Source organism: Anabrus simplex, chromosome 2, assembly GCF_040414725.1.
Source record: "Anabrus simplex isolate iqAnaSimp1 chromosome 2, ASM4041472v1, whole genome shotgun sequence".
In the NCBI taxonomy this organism is placed as follows: domain Eukaryota; kingdom Metazoa; phylum Arthropoda; class Insecta; order Orthoptera; family Tettigoniidae; genus Anabrus; species Anabrus simplex.
This window is the reverse complement of record NC_090266.1, coordinates 706,407,265-706,428,155: the sequence shown is the minus strand read 5'-3', so window position 1 is coordinate 706,428,155 and position 20,891 is coordinate 706,407,265. Positions and strand designations below refer to the sequence as shown.

Below are 20,891 nucleotides of genomic sequence, written 5' to 3'. Positions count from 1 at the left end.
TCTGCTAGGTTTACCTGTCTACTTATCTTTCTGGATACGTTATTTTTTCATTTCAAAATCTGTGCACAGAACGAATTGCCTCAGTAATTTCCTCTACTTAGTGGGTACGATCAAATACGATCTACTGTATTTGGTACGATCACATGAGAGTTGAGCAGGAGGGAAAATTTGGGAGGAAATTTCCTTTCTATTGTGCTCCGTATTGGCGACACTGACATTTATTGCGCCTTTTTTTCGATCAGTGAATATGTAGAGTTTTTAAAAGTACAAACATGTGATATTTTAATATTAGAGAGTAAGCTGCAATTTTACGGTGTTAATTGTTGATTTTGTGTTTACGGTGCTTTACAATGAAACGAAAAAGTAAACTAAGAGAGCGAAGAGAACCAGTGTCTAAGAATGAAGATGAAATGCTAGGTAAAGTATAACCTAATAGTGGTGTTCAGTACAAGTACAGGATGTTACACGTGATATGGTTACACATCTGTGCGTTCACAGCTGACAACTTATGCGAGAATAGATTGAAAAAAAAAAAAAAAAAAAAACCTGATGTAAGGAGGATCTACCTGTTTCGTTCCTGAGACCGAGATTCCTTACGAAAGAGTGAACAACGAAGGCCAAAAACAGAATTCGAAAGGGTAGCATTTATTTTCTTTCCTCTTAGTTGTTATAGCAGTTCATTTACGGGTACGGTATATTGTTCTCGTGATAATCAGTTTTTATGAACACTTTGAATATACCGAATTTAATAATGTGATAGTGAAATACTAATACTTTTCAAAACATGATTCAGTAGAACCTCAGAATTCGGTTAGTGGTACCGTATGACCAATATGACAGGGTACTTTCTATCGACAAAAGTAAAATTGTATTTTCTAGCCAAAATATGACAAAAATCAGTCTACTTCAACATATGTATTAAGCTACTACACTTGCCTTCTTAAAAGAGTTTGAGGTCTCAATTCTAACTAAACCATGAGTCGAGCTGGCTGGAATAGCTGTCATATCTATCTGCTTGCAGAATCCATTGACCACAAGTCCACATACTTCCTCGTGTACTTTATATTGATGTTCCTTTAAGGCATCAACGAACAAGATCCGAATACAGTGATGGCGGGCATTTCTAAGAACTTCACCATGCTTGCAGGCACCCAAGACATGTACAAGTGTTTCTGCCTCACTGTGGCAACGGCGACAGTGGTTGCCACCTTGGGACCTGCCTGGTAATGCCCAGACTGGATATACATTAGCAGTAATTTGAGTGTATCCCTCTGTTCACTGCTCGATAATCTCTCTGAGTTTGTCACCTATCTTTTGGTTGCCGTGTTTTCCTTGAACTGTATAACTCCTTTGGCATTGGCATATTCTTTCAGGCCTAGGTCCTGTCTCAGTTAATACACACTTAAAAGTTCTGAATCAAACTGTTTGCGACATTGATCTCATTTATGCAAGCATTTATCTATTTCAGCATTGACGTTGCGTGTGTGGACTACCGGTACATTAATGTTATTAGAGCTGATTAGTACACGGCATACATTAATTTGTTGGAGCACAGTTGTAATCAAGCTAGCAAAACAAGAGGACGTATTGAGTATGAGTGGTGAGCGAAGAATTTTAGTGGCCACACTATGCTACTGAAATCCAATAAAGTATTTTGAGTTAAACAAAACTGAGCATTAAATATGACCAATAAACAAGCAAACGAACAAACAGTTCTATTATGATAAAGTTAATCTTACCTTAACTGGTAAGTTTCTTCATTTCCTTTATCTTCTTGACTTTCACCTCCATAATGTTGACATGTTTGCCTCCACTTTTTACAATTTCCTCACATTTGTTTAAAAAATTTATTCGAGCATATGTCCTCATTTTCACAAATGTGGCTACCACATCACTACTTAAGTTATGATCACTTGCACATATTAAAGAAACTAGGTTCTGTATTACTCTCAACCCTCTTCAGACTGTAAGTCCGTGATAAGAACAGAAACGTTTCTCCATATCTCGTACAGTTTGTGACCACTAAACTGTCGGCTCTGTGGGTTCGAATCCCACTGTCGGCAGCCCTGAAGATGGTTTTCTGTGGTTTCCCATTTTCGCACCAGGCAAATGCTGGGGTTGTACCTTAATTAAGGCCACGGCCGCTTCCTTCCAACTCCTAGGTCTTCCCTATCCCATTGTCGCCATAAGACCTATCTGTGTCGGTGCGCCGTAAAGCCACTAGCAAATAAATACCTATTTCCATGCCTGTAACATCTTCAATTTTTGAGATATAAGTATCCCCATAAAACGAATATTCAACCCCTTTATCAGTCCCTCCCCACCCCCACCTAAGTGGATTCTCTGGGAAAAAAAAAGTTTCTTTATTGTTAAAGGAGATTCCAATCACCAATTTTCATGTCTGTAACACATGCAGTTTTTGAGAAATAGTAACTATTTTTTCACTTCTTTTTATTCCCCCCCCGTTAAATGCTTTTTCCAAGAACAAAAAATACATGTTTCTGTATTTTTAAAGGACTTTCCAAATACCAAGTTTCATGTCTGTAACATATTAAGTTTTTGACATATACTGTAGATATACCGGTACTCATTTAAAAAATTCACCCGCTTTTTCAATTTTTTCACCCCCTTAAGTGGATTTTCCAAAAAAAAAAAAAAAAGTGTTTATTTATAAAGGCCACGAACCTACTACGCTGGCGTAGCAGGCGGAGAGGTGATACTTCCATGTGGCGCGTCCCAGGTGGCGGATAATGGGGTCCTAACCGACTTGCTGGCGGACTTGAGGGAAATAAAATACCTCTTGCAGACCAAACAACAACTCCCTGTGGCTGGGGGATGCAGATGAAGACTACACCCACGGTATCTCCTGCCTGTCGTAAGAGGCGAATAAAAGGGGTGAACAAGGGATGATTATATTAGAACCGTTAACACGTTCCGTGCGGTTCGGGTCACCATGTGCCCCGAAACATGTTACTCTTATCCGTCGGTGCGAACTTCCCAGAATTGCAAAGTAAGTAACTACGTCCTAGTTACGAATTTCCGTTAACTAATGGCAACATAGTGTTCCAATTGAAACAAAGGATCGAGGCATACTGCTAGTTTTGATCGGCCCACCGGTGACCCGAAGGAAGTTTTTTTCATCTTCCATTCATATCGCTTCTGGTCACCCTGAGTCCCGATTGTTGTCTGACCTATATTTTTACGCGGGAATCGCTTAGCGCGGTTACGGTGAATGAAGAATAGAGTATTGCTGCCCGCAGATAGTAGATTGTTGTTTAAGGAGTACCACCCTTCTGATATCTGCTTTCTACATTGCTCTTAGGAAAGCCAATAGAGGTTATTGGAGTTATTGGAATAGTTATTGACATATTTACTATCTTCCGTATATAATATTTACAAGCAATTTCAAGTCCTTTTTAGGTATGGAGCTTTCACATTCTGACACACCGGTGGCACGGAAAAGAAAGAGGCTTAGGACAGCATTGGGGTGGGCCTATATCATGTTCCGTGCGGTTCGGGTCACCATGTGCCTCGGAACATGTTACTCTTATCCGTCGGTGCGAATTTCCCATAATTGCGAAGTAAGTAACTACGTCATAGTTACGAATTTCTGTTAACTAATGGCAACATAGTGTTCCAATTGAAGTGAAGGATCGAGGCATACTGCTAGTTTTGATCGGCCCACCGGTGACCCAATTATTTCCGGGGTCATTTCTGTTTCACGCAGTCGTTGAATCGAAACACTGTCACACAGGTAAATACGCTGGAATGTCTCCTCAACAATAACGCACACAACAAGTGCACTTGCATTGTTTAGGATTTAATACTAGGGAGTAAACAAAGTCAAATTCGTCAGGTCACCGGTGACCCGAACCGATAATAACTAAAGGCAGCATCGGGTCACCGGTGGGCCGATACGACGTAACATTAAGTCATCGAAATTCACTGCCGCAGGGAACGTGTTAAACTCCTTATGATTAGTACCACCACGCGGGGAACACCGTGGGTGTCTTTTCCTTGCGTGTAGTACCACTACGTTAGGTACCAAATAGGTTTGTGATTAGTAGCAAACGAGAGTGCGACGGCTTTTACAGTACCTGTTATTAGTAGCACTATATAAGCAACACCATGGGATGACGGAACCCATGGTTCCGGCTTGCCTATGATTAGTACCCACTGTATGAGGAACACCACAGGATAGTACGAGTCCCTGTGGTTAGTACACGTATGTGATGAACACCATAGGTTTGCGTTGCCTGTCAATGGTGCCGCAATGTGCGAAACACGGTAGGTCTGTAATACCTGTACGAATTTCATTACCCATGAGTAGTACCATAATGTGTGGAATACTGCGAGTCTACGCCACTCTTGATTAGTACTGCAACATGACAAATACCATGGTTCTACTTTTCTAGTGATAAGTACCATTATGAGGGGCTGATGACTTGGATTTTGGACCCCTTTCGACTACAAGCATCATCGATTCAGTATCGTGCTATAGAAGCAGTCCCTTGGTCAGTTTTACGTCAGCTTCTGTGCATGTGAGGCACTGTGGGTCGGTTCCACTGATCGTTTCAAATGCATATCCATCGATCCATTCATACTTTGTATCCTTACGTTTTGAATTGTGGTCAGTGGAGGATTTTGGGTTTTAATGTGTCATTTCATTTCGTTAGGGCCCGATGACCTAGATGTTAGGCCCCTTTAAACAACAAGCATCAATCCTCAATCACATTTATAAAGGAGCTTCCAAATATCAATTATCACGACTGTAACATCTTCAGGTTTTGAGATATATCTATCCTCACAAAAAGAATTAAACTCCTTTTTCACTGCCCCCACCAAGTTGATCCTCCAGCCCCCGTTCAAAATGTGTGTTTCTTTATTTCTAAAGGAGGTTCCAAATACCAATTTTCACATCTGTAACCTTCAGGTTTTGAGATATAAGGATCCTCATTAAAAAAAATTCAACTTCTTCACTTCTTTCCATTCCCTCTCCCCCCATAAGTGGACTTTCAAACACAATAAATACACGTTTCTTTATTTGTAAAGGAGATTCAAAATACCAACTTCTACGTCAGTAACATCTTCAGTTTCTGAGGATATAAGTATTCTCACACACAGAATTCAACTCTTTTACTTATTCCCCCCCCCCCCCCCCCCCCTATTAAGTCTATATTCCTAAAACAAAAAAGTACATGTTTATTTATAAAAGAGCCTCCAAATATCAATTAACACCATTGTAATATCTTCAGTTTTGAGATACATCTATCCTCATAAAAAGAATTGAACTCCTTATTTCCCCCACCACCAAATTGGTCCCCCACACCCCGCCCAAAATGCGCGTTTCTTTAGTTTTAAAGGAGATTCCAAATACCAATTTTCACGTTAGTAACCTTCAGTTTTGAGATATATGTATCCTCATAAAAAATAATTCAACACTTATTTCACTTCTTTTCACCCCCGTTAAGTACTTTTCTGAAAACAAAAGGTACATGTTTACTGTATTTTTAAAGGACTTTCAAAATACCAAGTTTGAAGTCTGTAACATGTTAAGTTTTTTGTATATATACTGTAGATACACTGGTACTCATTTAAAAAATTCACCTGCTTTTTCACTTCTTTTCATCCTCTTAAGTGGATTTTCTGAAAACAAAAAAAGTACTAGTTTCTTTATTTTTAAAGGAGATTCTTATACCAATTTTCAGGCCTTCAACCTTCAGTTTTTGAAATATAAGTATCTTCATAAAAATAATTCAACTCCATTTTCACCCCCCTTCCCAAGTTGATTTCCCCCAAAATTGTGCATTTCTTTATTTTTAAAGGGGATTCCAAATACAGTAAAACCTCGATTATCCGTCCCTCGATTAACCGTTCTGCGGAATATCCGTCACCAAAAAAATCTTGATTTTTTAAAAGTAATGTACAGTCGCTCCAAAACTTAATGAGCATACTCTTGAGGTCAACAACAACAACAACAATAATAATAACAATAATAATAATAATGTTAATGGTTTTACATACCATTAACCATTTTGACTGTTTTCGGAGACGCCGAGGTGCTGAAATTTTGTCTCGCAGGAGTTCTTTTACATTCCAGTAAATCTACCGGCACGAGGCTGACGTATTTGAGCACCTTCAAATACCACCGGACTGAGCTAGGATCGAACCTGCCAAGTTGGGGTCACAAGGCCATTGCCTCAACCGTCTGAGCCATTCAGCCCGGCTCTTGATGTCAGGGTATCTTGATACAGTATTCTGTTTTGGAGCGACTGTACATTGACTCTCTGACTCCTGAGTCCATGATCATAACGTACAGTACCGGTAACTACTGTGCGTACATGCGCATTGGCACGCAATCATACATTTTTTTACTACGTAATTTTATGTTGTGTAAAATGATTTAACTTTTACTGTAACTGTTACGAAAGAAGAGGGATGCTATTCAAATTCAACAGTCACAAACTTTATTATCCATTCCATCCCAACCCACGGAGCGTAGAGAACGGTATGCTGGTCATTTCTACTTCAGAATGATACCTACAGCTTAGTTGATAGCGTGCAACATCTCCGAGTACTATACGTAGATCTTTCATATCGTTCTGATGACGAAATAGTAAATAAAAGCGCGAACGAGAACTCTGCAGTCAGCTGCGAAGTGACGAGTGAAAGTGAGGGGGATGGGGAAGAAGAGTACGTCACAAACAATCACGTACAGCTTCGGACCACACTGGAGTTGGCTGAAAAGTTAATGGAATTCTTGGAGCAAGAGGACAATAAGGATTTTTCAGACATTCTTGTAATTAGAAAGCTCAGAATGGACATAAAGAAGAAAATAAGTTGTACAAGGTGGCGCACGAATAGTTGACACATTTGAAAAGAAAATATGAAATGCAACTTATGTACTATGTTGTTCAAATTTCGTGCACACCTTCCCTGTTTCATGGAAATAACTGTAGAGGTGACACTGCTGCCTTGTCTCCGAATGCCTGAATTCCAGTGAGCTTTGTACCATGGCCAACCACGGCCGACTATCTGTTCAGCAGCGCGGCTAGACAGTGATCTTTTATTGTGAATCGAAAAGTGTTACGGCGTCACAAATAAAAAATTTCGAACTGATTTTCTGGTGGGAACCAGCAAGGAACACCATCCTTCGCTTATACAGAAACTTTGAAGAACATGGCAGTGTGAAGGAAGAAAAGCGACCATCTGCACCAGCAGTTCGGTTTTCTGAAAACATCGCTGCACTGAGGGTCGCCATGTAGCCCACACCAGTCAACACAGGGAACTTCAAGAGAAAGTGGAATATCGCGCTGTTCATTTCAAAGAATGTTACACGGTGACCTTCAATTGTACACGCACAAAACACAATCTAACAGATCTTCACAGGCAGAAGAGACTGCAGTATGCATTATGGACTCAAGATAAAGATCAAGTACTGTCTAACATTTGGCTCTCTGATGAAGCCTATTTTCAACTCAACAGGGCAGTTAAAGAAAATGTGCGATTTTGGGCTACAGAAAACCAGACAAAACCTCAAAGCCGCATGGAAATGCATGCTCAATTTGTGCTGCTCTGCATTGAAATTCATGAAGACCTCTGCCGCAAAGTCGTCAGAAACATGCGTACTCGTCTCGAAGAGGTTGTTGGCAGCAGTGGAGGCCAGACTGAACATGTGATATAGTGAAGTGTATTTCCAGGGTCCAAGCTACCTGTGTCTAAAATTTCATTAGTGTTCGGTGAAAAATAAAGTTGTTATTCTAAAAGTAAATGTGTCAACTATTCGTGCGCCACCCTGAGGAGAGTGCAAATAAAAGGTAACAGACTTTTTAGCAGCTTAAATGACACCAGATAAATTAATTATTTATGGCCTGCAGGTAATTTAGGTAAATATTTAGTAAGCATTATTGTAGGTTTGACTACCTTTTGGTTTTAAAGAGGGTTTAATGCACTGCATTTTAAGGTTATACGTGATGTATTTTATTTATTTTAAAGTCCATTAAAATTAGTAGTAGGGTTTATCCGGGTTTTTAAAATTAACCGTTCACCCCTTCCCGGGCATTAGAACGGATAATCAAGGTTTTACTGCACCAACTTTCGTGCCTGTAACATTTTCAGTGTTTTTAGATGTAAGTATCCTCATACAAATAATTCACCTAATTTTTCAATTTCTTCACCTCCGTAAGTGGATTTTCCAGAAACAAAAGAATACATGTTTCTTTATTTTTAAAGGAGGTGCCAAATAGAAATTTTCATGTTGCAACATCTTTAGTTTCTGAGATATCACTATCGTAATAAAAATAATTCAACCCCCTTTTCAGCTCTTAAGTAATTTTTGCAAAAACAAAAAATACATGTTTCTTTATTTTTAAAAGAGATTAAAAATACCAATTTACACATCTGTAACAATTTACGTTTCTGAGATATACTGTAGATAGTGTGTTTATAAAAATTTACCCCTTTGTCGCTCCTGTTCACTGCCATTAATTGGATTTTCAAAAACAAAAAAATGTGTTTCTTTATTTTTAAAGGACATTCCAAATACAAATTTTCATATCTGTAACATCTTCAGTTTTTGAGATATAAGTATCGTCATAAAAAGTTTTCAACCCCTTTTTCACAATTTTTCACCCCCGTAAGTGGATTTTCCTAAAACAAAATAAACACGTGTTTCTTTATATTACAGTAGAGTCTCGCTCAACCAACCTTCGCTTATCCGACATTCCGTGTTATCCGACACTGGTAGGCTTAATTTGAACTTTAGGTGGAGGCAATTCTAGGACACCCGGTGTGGAGAGTGCGAGCGTGGGACAAGCACTGGCAGTCATGCGATAGGACCGGGTTTTTCTCAAGGACAGGTGCAGCGAGTTTTCAGTCATTGTTCAGTGTGGTATTGGTAGGTGTGGATGTTGTAGTTTTCATACCCTCTGTGAGTATGGCGAGTAAACGGAAGAAAGTGATTGTTTCTGTGGAAGACAAGTTGAGTGGGTTAAAGAGACTGGACAAAGGGGAAACTCTTCAAAAAGTGGCTCCAGATTATGGTGTTGGACGTGTTACATTGGGAGACTGGAAACTTAAGAGGGAAGAAATTCAAAAGTGGTGCTCTACCAGAGCACTGAAAATTAGAAAAACAATGAAAAATGTGAGTACGAAAAAGTAAGTGAAGCACTATTTCTTTGGTTCACTCAAAACCAGGAAAAAGGCCTGCCAATATCTGGCCCCATTTCGCAACAAATGACGATGTATTTCCAGAAGGAGTTTAATGAAGGGAACCCTAATTGTACTGCCAGTGCTGGGTGGCTTGATCGGTGGCAAAAACGGTACGGCATTGAGGAGCTTAATAACTGTGGAGAAAAACTGTCAGCTAAATCCGATGAGGTCGTGAAATTTAAAAGGGAATTTCAAGAAATAATTCTTGCTGAAGGATTAACCGGTGATCAGATATTTAATTGTGATGAGACTGGACTGAATTTCAAGATGCTGCCGTCAAAACCTCTCGCAGCCCAAGCCAAGGCGTCTGCACCTGGCTACAAGCGTAGCAAGGAAAGTTACTGTTCTTGCCTGTACTAATATTACTGGGAATTTAAAGGCAAAATTGCTTACGATCGGTAAAGCAAAGAAGCCTGGAACATTTAAAACATTTGTTTTGTATTGTTCCTGTTCATGTTCCTCTCTCCTAACGCGACGTCATTATGCCGCCAATGGACCAAGGTGTGCTGGAAACATTGAAGAGGAAATATCGCCGGAAACCCCTTTCATCTCTGATAGAGAAAATGAACAATAGCAATGAAAGACGTGGCATACTGGATAGCGCAGTCATGGGAAGAAGTTGGAACAATAACATTAGAAAGGAACATATTGTTGAGTGAGGTTGAACATCGATAGGAGGTGGTACAAGAAGACATGGAAAAACATTGTTCCCTTACTGAATTGCGTTCCTGTCTGTGTGGATGCTACGACTCAAGACGTAAATGGTGTGCACAAGATCAGCTGTTTCAACTAACTGATCCTGATATTCTTGGTTTTGTGAATGCTAACGAAAATTAGGAAGAAGAAGAAGAACAAGGCGTTTCAGAACAAAAGGAGAAAAAGATGACTCATAATGAAGGATTATCGTTGATGGCGGGATCTCGCACCAAGAAAACGTGAATCAGCAGGCAAGCAGACATTGTTGACAGGTTTCTTTTCGTAAGACATTTCGAATGTTTTCGTTTAGTACTGCATCTACTGTACAATTGAATTGGTAAGTCAATAATTAGAGTACCGTAAAACATAGTAATACAGTATAGCCTTCCTGTTTGTTTCAGTTCATCTTCAAAGATATTCTGTATTATCCGACATATTCGGTTATCCGACGTACTCCAGGTCCCGTTTAGGTCGGATAATCGAGACTCTATTGTATTTACGTCTGTAAAATTTTAAGTTTTTGAGATACAGATATGCTCATTTAAACAATTCACCCCCCTTTTCATCCCCTTAGTGATGGAATATCCAAAAAACCTCCCTTAGTGAGTACCTACGCTCTAATATAAATGTATCCCTAGAATTTCCTTTCTTTATGTCCAGCAGTTCAGGCTTGGCGATGATGAATCAGTCGGTCAGGACATGTTATTTTATATACAGGGTGAAGAAAAAATTCCGCACGTGGAGGTCGGCATGCAGTTCCTCATGGAAATTCTAAGTTCCCATAGAGGGAATTAGATTCTTTTCCACCAATAGAGCATATCAAAAATCAGATCAAAAATTAAATGGATGGCTTTTTCGGCGTATGCTCTATTAACCAGCGTTTCGTCTTAGGTCTGACACATCCCACTCTGAAGAGTCTAGTGTCAGACCTAAGACGAAACGCTGGTTAATAGAGCAAACGCCGGAAAAGCCATCCATTTAATTTTTGATCTGATGCAGTTCCTCGTCGAAATTCACGATAAAAGTTTTATCTGGCAAAACCTAGTCCCACCAATAGGTTTAATAGAAATGTGAGTTAAGAAACAAGGCTCTGGCAACGCTGTAACGGTGTGCAGCGTGGCCAAGCACAGGTCACATGAACTCGGCGCTCTGCGGGAGCTGTCTCATTAGCTCAGTGTGACGAGGTAATGCCATAAATGCCAGTTGTGTGGACGCGCTGATGTTCGAGTCGCGTTTGCGCCAATTTTTTTTCAGTTAATGTATCAGATTGTATCCAATGTACCCCTCCACTATGCAACACACTATGTTCTGTCTTACCGTTACAGTTACATTTATTTAAACAACATTCAAACACAACATGAACTTCTTACAGACGTAAACGACCACGTTGTTTCATCCATGGCACAAATAAAGCCAATACGTAGAACATAATAGTGGATGCAGTAACATCGTCTCTATCCAGTGCGGTACAAGGAAACACAATACAGTACAGTAGGTAGGCTACACTGGATTGCCCATTATGCTACGCACAATAATTCCATAGTGTACATGTGACGTCCAGTCTTATCATCACAGAGCCGGTACGTAAACTTACGAGCAACGTTCATTTCACAGCAGATGTTCAAAGCGACTACCTTGCATTTGCAAACACTTTGCCACTCGCTGGAGCATACTTTGCCGGACCCTACGCAACACACCTGCATCCACCATTGCCGATGCAGCATGCACGTGAGATATTAGGTCTTGTACATCATGGGTGGAGTACTATAAACATGTTCCTTTAAGTGTCCCCACAAATAAAAATCTAGTGGATTAAGGTCCGGGGAACGTGGTGGCCAGGACATTGGACCTCCATGACCAATCCATTTCCCTGGAAACGCTTCATTTAACCATTTATGCACAGTCATTCCAAAGTGATGCAGTGCACCATCATGCTGAAACCATAGCTGTCGCCGAACAAGTGGAACATTTTCTAAAGCGTCAGGCAAAGTATTGCCCAGAAACGTACGATAGCGGGGCGCATTCAACTTGTCCGGCAATAGGTAAGGGGCTAATAGCACTCCTCCCACGATTCCAGTACACAGGTTTATGCCAAAGCGTGTCTGAAAGCCACGTTCACAGGTGACGTGGATTGTGGTCAGACCAATAATGGCTGTGTTGTGATGTTTTAAAATGCCTTCCCGAGTGAAGCTACATTCGTCACTCCATATCACATTCTTTATAAAATATTTGTTATCTTCAACTTGTTGCATGCGGTCTTCTGGCCGCTGGTGTTGAGTTAATGTGTAATGATATGGATGCAGTTTTGCGTCGTGCAATATGTCAACAACCAGTGTTTGAGATACCTGGAACTGCCTTGCAATATCACGGGTACTTCGCCGAGGTGATTGGTGAAAGGCTTGAAGAATGTCTTCCTCTGTTTGTGGAGAACATCTAGTCCTTGGACGACCTCTGTCCACTACTTGTGGACGAAGATTACCGGTTTCCTGCAGGTGTTACTCAAGGCGATGAAAAACATTCTTACCGATGGCGCCTTTGAGGATACTGTGCTGCATACTCACGAGCAGCAGCAGAAGCTTGGTTATCGGATGCACCCAACACTAAAAGCATATCTGTGTATTCGCTGTTTGTGTATTCCATCAGGAAGCCGCCCTACATGCACTTGACAGTAATGTTATAATGTTATTTGCTTTACGTCCCACTAACTACTTTTACGATCTTCGGAGACGCCGAGGTGCCGGAATTTAGTCCCGCAGGAGTTCTTTTACGTGCCAGTAAATCTACCGACACGAGGCTGTCGTATTTGAGCACCTTGCACTTGACAGGACCAGTTATGGTTGTGCACTGCGTGGTTAGTCGACTCATGCATTCAGTTGAATGGATCACACTGTTATGTGTTCGACTATTGTCATGTGACAACAGAATGTCATGCTTACAAACGCAGTTATCACGACGGGAACTAGGGACCTGACGTCACACACACAAAAGAGAAAAAAACCTGACATAGATTTGAGCCGTAGCTCTATGGTGCGTGTGGGTTTGATAACCCAGCAGTCTACTCAGTGAGCCGCGACGGCGGGTACGGTAGAGCGGGATGATGCATGTTCCTCTATTACATTCTGATGCGCTGCAGGATGTGACAGTGTTGCCAGCTTCTCGTTTTCGACTTATTTTCCAACAGCACCAGATCCAATTTGGCTATAGAAACTTTTGTCTTGCAATGGGATGAGGAATCGCATGCCGACCTCCAAGTGCGGCATTTTTTGTTCACCCTGTATATAGATATCACATAATGATCAACTTTTTCCAAAGTAGTTGGATGACTGAACACTGCTATTGGCTGAAATTAATTTAGTGTGATGTCATTCCAGAATTCAACACAGATTTCATTACCAAGTATGGAATAATTTAAACTCCTAAGCAATTGGGCCAAAAGTTTCTTTGCTAAACTGATAACTCTTTTTTATTAATTAGTATTAAAAGTACCGTATTTACGCAAATAATTCCCGTACCCTAATTTTAGTAAGGCTCATTCTGAAAAAACTTAAATGAACTAAAATTCCTTCCGTTGAAAGGGGAACATAAGCATAAACACACATTTCATATCACTCCGCGAGGTCCACGTTGTCTTTATGCAAATATGAGCGTGTAATTTTACGGATATAGCTGCTTTGCCTGAACATATTTGAGAAATTCTTTATCACTGATATAAAATATATTTGCCATGAAAATTATCAAGTAGGCCTAGGTATTTCATTAATCTGAACTTGTAGTAGGCTCGTTCCCTGTAGATCGAAAGATTCGTTCTCTCTTGTATCACTAGTATCCTCTCCTGAATTACTTACAAATTCGTTGCACACTACGTCTCAAACACTTTTCACACGCGGTCTTTTCTTTGTGCCGATATCAACACGACCGGTGGTGGATAATTCTTTTTTGTGCAATGTTTACAGTTGAAACAGACACACTGGTGAACTCGGATGTTAGTTTTGCGATATGGTAAAACCTCGTTAATTCGAAGTCATTGGGATGGAAAAATCGGACTTCGAATTACGTGATTTCGCCAACTTGTACTTCAGAAATGCCAACCCTTGCCGCGTCAAATATTTTAAGATACGTTACTGCATGCAATTAACATTGATTCACAGTTTAAACCTTTCAAATGCAATGAAAAAGAACTACTACCAAAATATATCCAACAAGGTGCATTTACAGTATTCAAATAATGCACTTGGATAACTCACTGACAACCATTACCTCACGCAACGAAAGTAAAAAATATTCAAAGAAGAGAAGTCTAAGCTGGTTCCCCTGTGCAAGTACTTTATTCAATGGATTACTGTACTGTATACATTTTTAGATGCCTTGTATTTGCACGGAAAGTACCCGATGCCCTTAAAACATCGTGCCTTATCAAACTTTCCTATGATGAGGGGAGGAAGTCTTTCGTTTCCATCTGAATTACAACACAGTACAGTGTTTTAAAACGTCTGTTTGGGCTAGGCATAAAAAACAATGCGGTTTCATTGGCATTGACAATATTCTTCGTTGCATACGAATTGATCATAATTATGAGCCACACTTTTTCACCAACTGTCGGCATCACCAAAGAGATTCACCAGTGTTCGCGGATTCTGCTTCTTTGCACCCCTGCCTGTTACGTGATACTGTGATGTTCCTTAAAACGCTGAATACAAAAGAATTACAATTTCACTCAAACTTAGCAGCTATGAAACGAACTCTCAGCACACCGAAGTGAGTGAAAATGCGGAAAACTACCCCTGCACGTTACAGAAGACGCATTCTGTCATGACACAAAGACATTTTGAATTTAAATTACCGTGTAAAATACTATTTTCTAAATGTAAAGGCAGTTTTAAATTAAAAGTCTGAATTGTTTTCCGTTTAAATATGACAACGGGGGCAGTTTTCCTCCATGTGCGGTTACACAAAGCATATCGAAAATTAAGTGAGCCAGGATCGTGTTGCCAACATTGACGCAAATAAAACCCGCACCCCAATTTCGTGCCTCAAATTTTTTAAAAAATATGCAGGGATTATTTGCGTAAATACGGTATATCATTTCAGAAGCTTGGATCTCCGTTTTGTTAAAAGTTGGTTGCGATTAGGTGGCAAGGTTTTCTTAAATTAGAGGTTAGTGCGTAGAAGGTAAAAAAATGGGTATATTTTCAAATTCCATCAAAGTATCTGAAGCATTAAAAATACAAAAAAGTATTCTGTATCACTCCTAAACATAAAAAGAAAGGAGATAAATTTAAGTGTATTTAAAGTTCAGCTCAGCCCATCCATTCTTTATGTCATTTATGAGGTTTAAACTTGAGTCTACATTATTTTGAATCCAAAGTAAGTACACCTGTCCAGTCATTCTTTTGGTATGGTGATTTTGTTTAATAGAGACTGCCGAGTTGGGGATCCTATCTTTAGTTTTCGACTCTGCATGGAATGTACTAAAAAATGTTCTGGTGTAGGATTACCCTGCCATGAGAAATCAACAAATGGCAATCATGTACAGGGCTTGGCTTATCTTTTGCCATTAGCCTTATTTATTTGTGTGTGTGTGTGTGTGTGTGTGTGCGTGCGTGTGCGTGGGCGTACGCACGTGCATAAAAAATCTGGTAAGCTGTATTACTTACGAGTCTGTACAAGTCTATGCAACTGATTATTTGACATAAAGTCACATGGCACATACTACCCATCTTGAACCTAGGCTTGCCACCTTGTAAAATCATACTTAAAAATAGCAGTCTGGCTCTTCGGATGAATGGTCAACATAGTATCTTTGGTTCAGAGCACCCCGGATTTGATTCATGGATGGGTTGGGGATTTTTAAATGTCTGTTTCATTCCTGTAGCTTGGGGACTGGGTTTGTATGAATCTATTGTAATACACAGAGCTTCATATGCATACAACACATCACAGTGGTATGGGCCGCATAGCTATAAGATTGCATTCGGGAAATGGTGGGATGATTTTTCCATGATTTTCCATTTTTCACACCAGGCAAATGTTGGGGCTCTTAGCAACAGATGCTTCCTATTCCATCATCACTGAAAACCCACTTGAGTTAGTCTTATGTTAAACTGCTTGCCAAAAAAATGTGTCCTGATTTGACACATATTGACCATTATTGTGATCAGATGGGACACCTATTTCCTTCCATGTAGAAGTGTTGCGATTTGAAGCATAATATGCAACTACTGTGAACGAATCTGCCCCTGGCATCTGTTTAGTTCCATGCCCAATCCTGTCAATAGGTATCGAGGCATAAGGTGATGTAACAAGGTATTAAAGATTATTCTGCACTCCAAGTGGACAGAATATTTCCTTGATGCAATGATATTGTAATACCTTCTTTCTTTTGTCTCTGCCACCATACTAATAACCTTTCGTTTGAATCTGATTCCTTCTTGATATGCTCATTTTAATTGCACCAAGAATTGGCAGCGGAAGTGGAAATAAGGTAGGCGTGGGCTTTAAGATCACAGCCATTTACCAGTCATGCAATAAGGGCGATAGAAAATTTAGCAGAAACCAAGGCCATCTGCTACGCTAGATATTTATATTACTATAATGCATTCGGACAAGAATAAACATTGCTTCAACTGGGGTCCTGCCCCTACACTATACAAAGTCTCCACTATTCCCTTCATAACATGAGTGGGGTGTTTTTTGAATACATTCTCACTCGAGTATCACAATACAATTCTCAAATGTTTACGAGGCATTTGGCCATATGCCAATTCATTTTTATAAGGGCAAAGTAGTACTGACTGCCAACAATTTAGATTATTCAAAGCAGTAGAGGCTCAGCCTCATAACCAACATCATTAAAAGCCAGTATGACAGACTAGATTAAAAACAGATCTCATACATTAACATTTCCTTCAAAAAGCTTACTCTTTCCAATCAATGAGGCCCCTAGCCTCTTCTAGAAGCATTACAATGTATATTACATTTTCAAGATTAAAGTAACTCCGTCCCTTGGCCCAAAAGAAAGTTGAACATTCTCCCTACCTCCACACCCGTAGATGAAGTGATCAGAACACACCGCTGCTTTTCGGCCAGACAAGGTGCTCACACGGAGCGATGTGAGCAACTCCCCACAAGAGGCACTTACCTCTGTCAATATGTGTCACGCCCGCCCCTCTTGGGAGAAGCGGGGTGAGGCGGGGAAGCGACGAGACGGGTGTGAAGATCGGAGGAAGGCTTGCCAACAAAAAGATGGGGAAATCCACCAGGGCGGAAGTAGCTTCCCTTTTCCCTGGGGTCATAAGGGGGAAGGGGCAAAATACAATTTATTAAAGAATACGTCAGCCTCGTGTCGGTAGATTTACTGGCACGTAAAAGACCTCATGAGAGACTAAATTCCGGCACCTCGGCGTCTCCGAAAACCGTAAAAGAGTAGTTAGTGGGACGTAAAGCAAATAGCATTATTATTAATTTATTAAAGAACACAGAAAAGGAACACATACACAAATAATACAAAAATACACACAGATCAATCTGGACAAATAGATAAAGCTGAAAATAAGAAATGAACGGCGAGGGAGAGTAATTCATGGTACATTTATGATGATCATAATTCATCATGTAGGGAACTTGAAGAATGTAAGGAATGATAAATATTTCTGTCATTATTTCAGAGAAGAAAAGTAGAAATTGAAGCAGTTAAATCATTGATTGTCCTGTGTGCTTTCAGAAATTTGTTCCAGCTATTGAATCTGTTTGAACAGCACTCCCATGTTTGGAATTGTTGTGACAATATTTTTTTTAAAACTACTTTGCTTTCTGCAAGAACTTTTGTTACCATGAATTTTTATTCTTCCACCATTTAGCTGCTGATGAAATGAGAAATTCTGCAGTGCATCGCCTTCACCAGTTTACTGCAATTGAAGTAGCCACCTTTCGAAGCAGGCTGTTGGATTGGTACAATCAAAATGGACGGGACCTTCCATGGAGGACACTTGCAAGGAATTCTGAAGCTCAACAAAAAGCATATGCTGGTATTTATTTGAAAATTTTCTCTCTTGTAGTAGTAGGTGTTCATTTAGCTACATTGTATGTGATTAAATATTCCTTTGAGATAATTATTGAATTCCTTTCAGTTCTTGTTAACTTTTGTGGGGAGGAGGTTATGATAGTTCTGAGTGGGCAGTTTATTCAAGACTGATTACAGTAAAATTTATGAGGTTCTAACCTGAATCACTACAAGAATAATTAACTACTGTTGTTTTGAAAACTTTACCATGATAAAAAAAAAAAAAAAAAAAATCTTCTATGGCCATTGCTGAAGGTTTGACAAGATTTGAAAACATGAAATAAATTTCAATTCGGATCCATATTGACAATTATATAAGATGAAAAACTAGTATACTCATTCCACCTAGTCAATACTATAAATTTATTTACAATTCAGAGTTGTGAAAACAGTATTAGAACAACAGTACATGTTTCGGCTGCATTAGGCCATCTTCAGCTGTCTAAAATTAACTTAAACTTAAAATGAATGTGTTGGAAGTTGCAAAACATGAGTAAAACTTACATTCATTACATTCAAATTAAGATAGGGCATGCTGAAACATCATTAGATGAAAGAGTTGCTTGATGTAATATGATGAAGTCTGAATGAGTCTGACATCGAACAGTTCTACGTAATAAATTACAATGATCATGTAATTAAAAGTTTCTTCCGTTTCTTAAAATTTGTTTAATGTAAAAATATTGACAGTTAATTAATTAAAATTGTTGTTCCACTTCATATAAAAACTTCTATAACGTTTGCGTTTTCAAATGTTTATGTAATTTTAATGCCAGCCAGATCATTGAGTGGCATTGAACTGCTGTTAGGTCATGTTGCACGATATTAAGTCTAGAAGGAAAACAAAAAATTACTAAGATTATTATTAAAACGAGGGAAGCAAGATGTAGGGAAAGAAGAACCATATAGACAAACAAATAGAAAAACAGACATAAAACTCACTTTCAACAGCTCTGTGTTTATATCATATCTGCACGCTGGCTAACTTGATACTAAGTCTGTAACACATTCGTCCTTATGTGAGTGTGAGCAATGTTATGGGCAGAGGGGAGCAATGGAGGGGAGGGGGAATATAAACAAAGGGAGCGAGGTATGGAATGCGTACATGAGACCGACGTGTGATATCATGATGGCAAGAAATTGAACTTCTTATAAAAATTTATGATTTCATCATATAAGACATTGACTTTCTCCGAAATTTCATCATTGTCATTTATTACATAGAACTGTTGAATGTTGGATTCATTTAGACTTCATCATACTACATCAAGCGACTCTTTCATCTAATGATGTTTCAGCATGCCCTATTATAAAAGTATATCATATAAATGTAATTTTTACTCATATTTTGCAACTTTCAATATACCGTATTTCACGGCATAATCATCGCCACCGCGTAATCGTCGCATCCTTTATTTTCAATACAAAAATCGGACTTTAAACCTTTAATTACATAATCGTCGCACGTCCAAATTTTGTTCACTAATCTGGTTAAAAGGTAAATGGAACTGCAACGTAAGTTGCACATGAATGCACAATTTAAATACGTGTATGGTTTATGGGTAATTTGGCAACACAGTCACGTTTGCGACATGTTGCACAACGTATAAATAAATAATACCGGTATATGTACGACGCATGGCTTACCGGTAGACTATCGGCAGTTTGACAACGTGGTCGCGAGACAGTGTACTATTTATTCACCACCTACATATTATGAGTTCCCATTTGAAATACGTAAGGCTGTAAGTTATCGCTTATCGGCAACGTCGCCAGGAAATACCGGCTAGGTAGGTTGAATGGACCTCGAACCAGCCCTCAGATACAGGTAAAATTCCCTGACCCGGCCGTGAATTGAACCCGAGGCCTCCGTGTAAGAGGCAAGCACGCTATCCCTACACCATGGGGCCGGCTCCTGTGTTATTGCGCACGAAGTGAAATCCAAGACGATAACGCAGATTTCCACGGAATTATTCAGCCGAATTATTTACGATGTCTCAGTTGTCATCGCTAGACTCTTATCTTACTACTACGTCATAAGTGTCCGGGCATGGGATGAAAACTTTTATCCAAGCAGTCAAGATAATTATTATCCAATGCTATTAAAGTTTTATTTTATAAACTCGTCAGTAATGTAATGTAAAATCATCAATAACTGGGAAGAAATATTAACCTAATTACCGTATGTTTAAAAGAAATTGAAAAAAATGAATGTTTGTTACTGACGTCTCGGAATACAGTCAACTATACAGTAGATTTACACCGCGCTAGCTAGAACTCCGGTTTGCGAGCTTTGCGCAAGCGCAGTAGTGTGTCGCAACCAACGAGCTAAACTGATAAATTGTTGCATGCTTCCTTGCTGCCTAACAGTATTGGCTGCTCTGGAATGGACAGATCACAGATGCATTTATTTGTTTCAGATTTACGTGATTACTGTAGACATGTGTGCGTGAGAATTTAAGTTTTTAATTTGTGTTTTGGGTGTTTGCAGAAATAATTTGTTTTAATAGTGAACAGTTACGGAAAGTCATTTATATCGCAAAACATTAACGTGTGAAGCATTTATAAGCGATTATGGGTAAATATAGAAACTATTCTGCGGGCTTCAAGCTAAGCGTAATTGCCTTCGCTGAACAGCACGGGAACAGAGCTGCAGAAAGAAAATTTTCTGTGAGTGAAAAGTTGGTGCGTGACTGGCGGAAAGTAAAAAAAACAAGCAAAAGAGCACAAACCCTTCTAGACGCGCGTTTAGAGGTCCTAAAACAGGGAAGTTTCCTATAATTGACGAAGAAGTGTTTAGGTACGTCAGTGAAATACGTAACAATGGCTGCAGTGCATCATATGAAATGTTACAAATTAAGGGACAGGGGGTAGCACGCAAACACAACATACCGGTAACTCAGTTTAAGGCGACTCGTGGGTGGAT

The 20,891-nt window shown here is 39.5% G+C and overlaps 1 protein-coding gene across 3 annotated transcripts in view; it reads left to right on the top strand.

The window, feature by feature from the left end:
- The first annotated feature begins 248 nt into the window (after positions 1-248).
- LOC136863052 (adenine DNA glycosylase) overlaps positions 249-20,891 on the top strand; it is a 140,409-nt gene continuing 119,766 nt past the window's right edge. For all 3 annotated transcript variants that reach the window (XM_067139377.2, XM_067139378.2, XM_067139376.2), the window contains exons 1-2: positions 249-417; positions 17,763-17,930. In XM_067139377.2, coding sequence (XP_066995478.2) covers positions 351-417; positions 17,763-17,930 — 235 coding nt within the window. In that variant the 5' untranslated portion in view covers positions 249-350. The remainder of the gene's footprint in view (positions 418-17,762; positions 17,931-20,891) is intronic.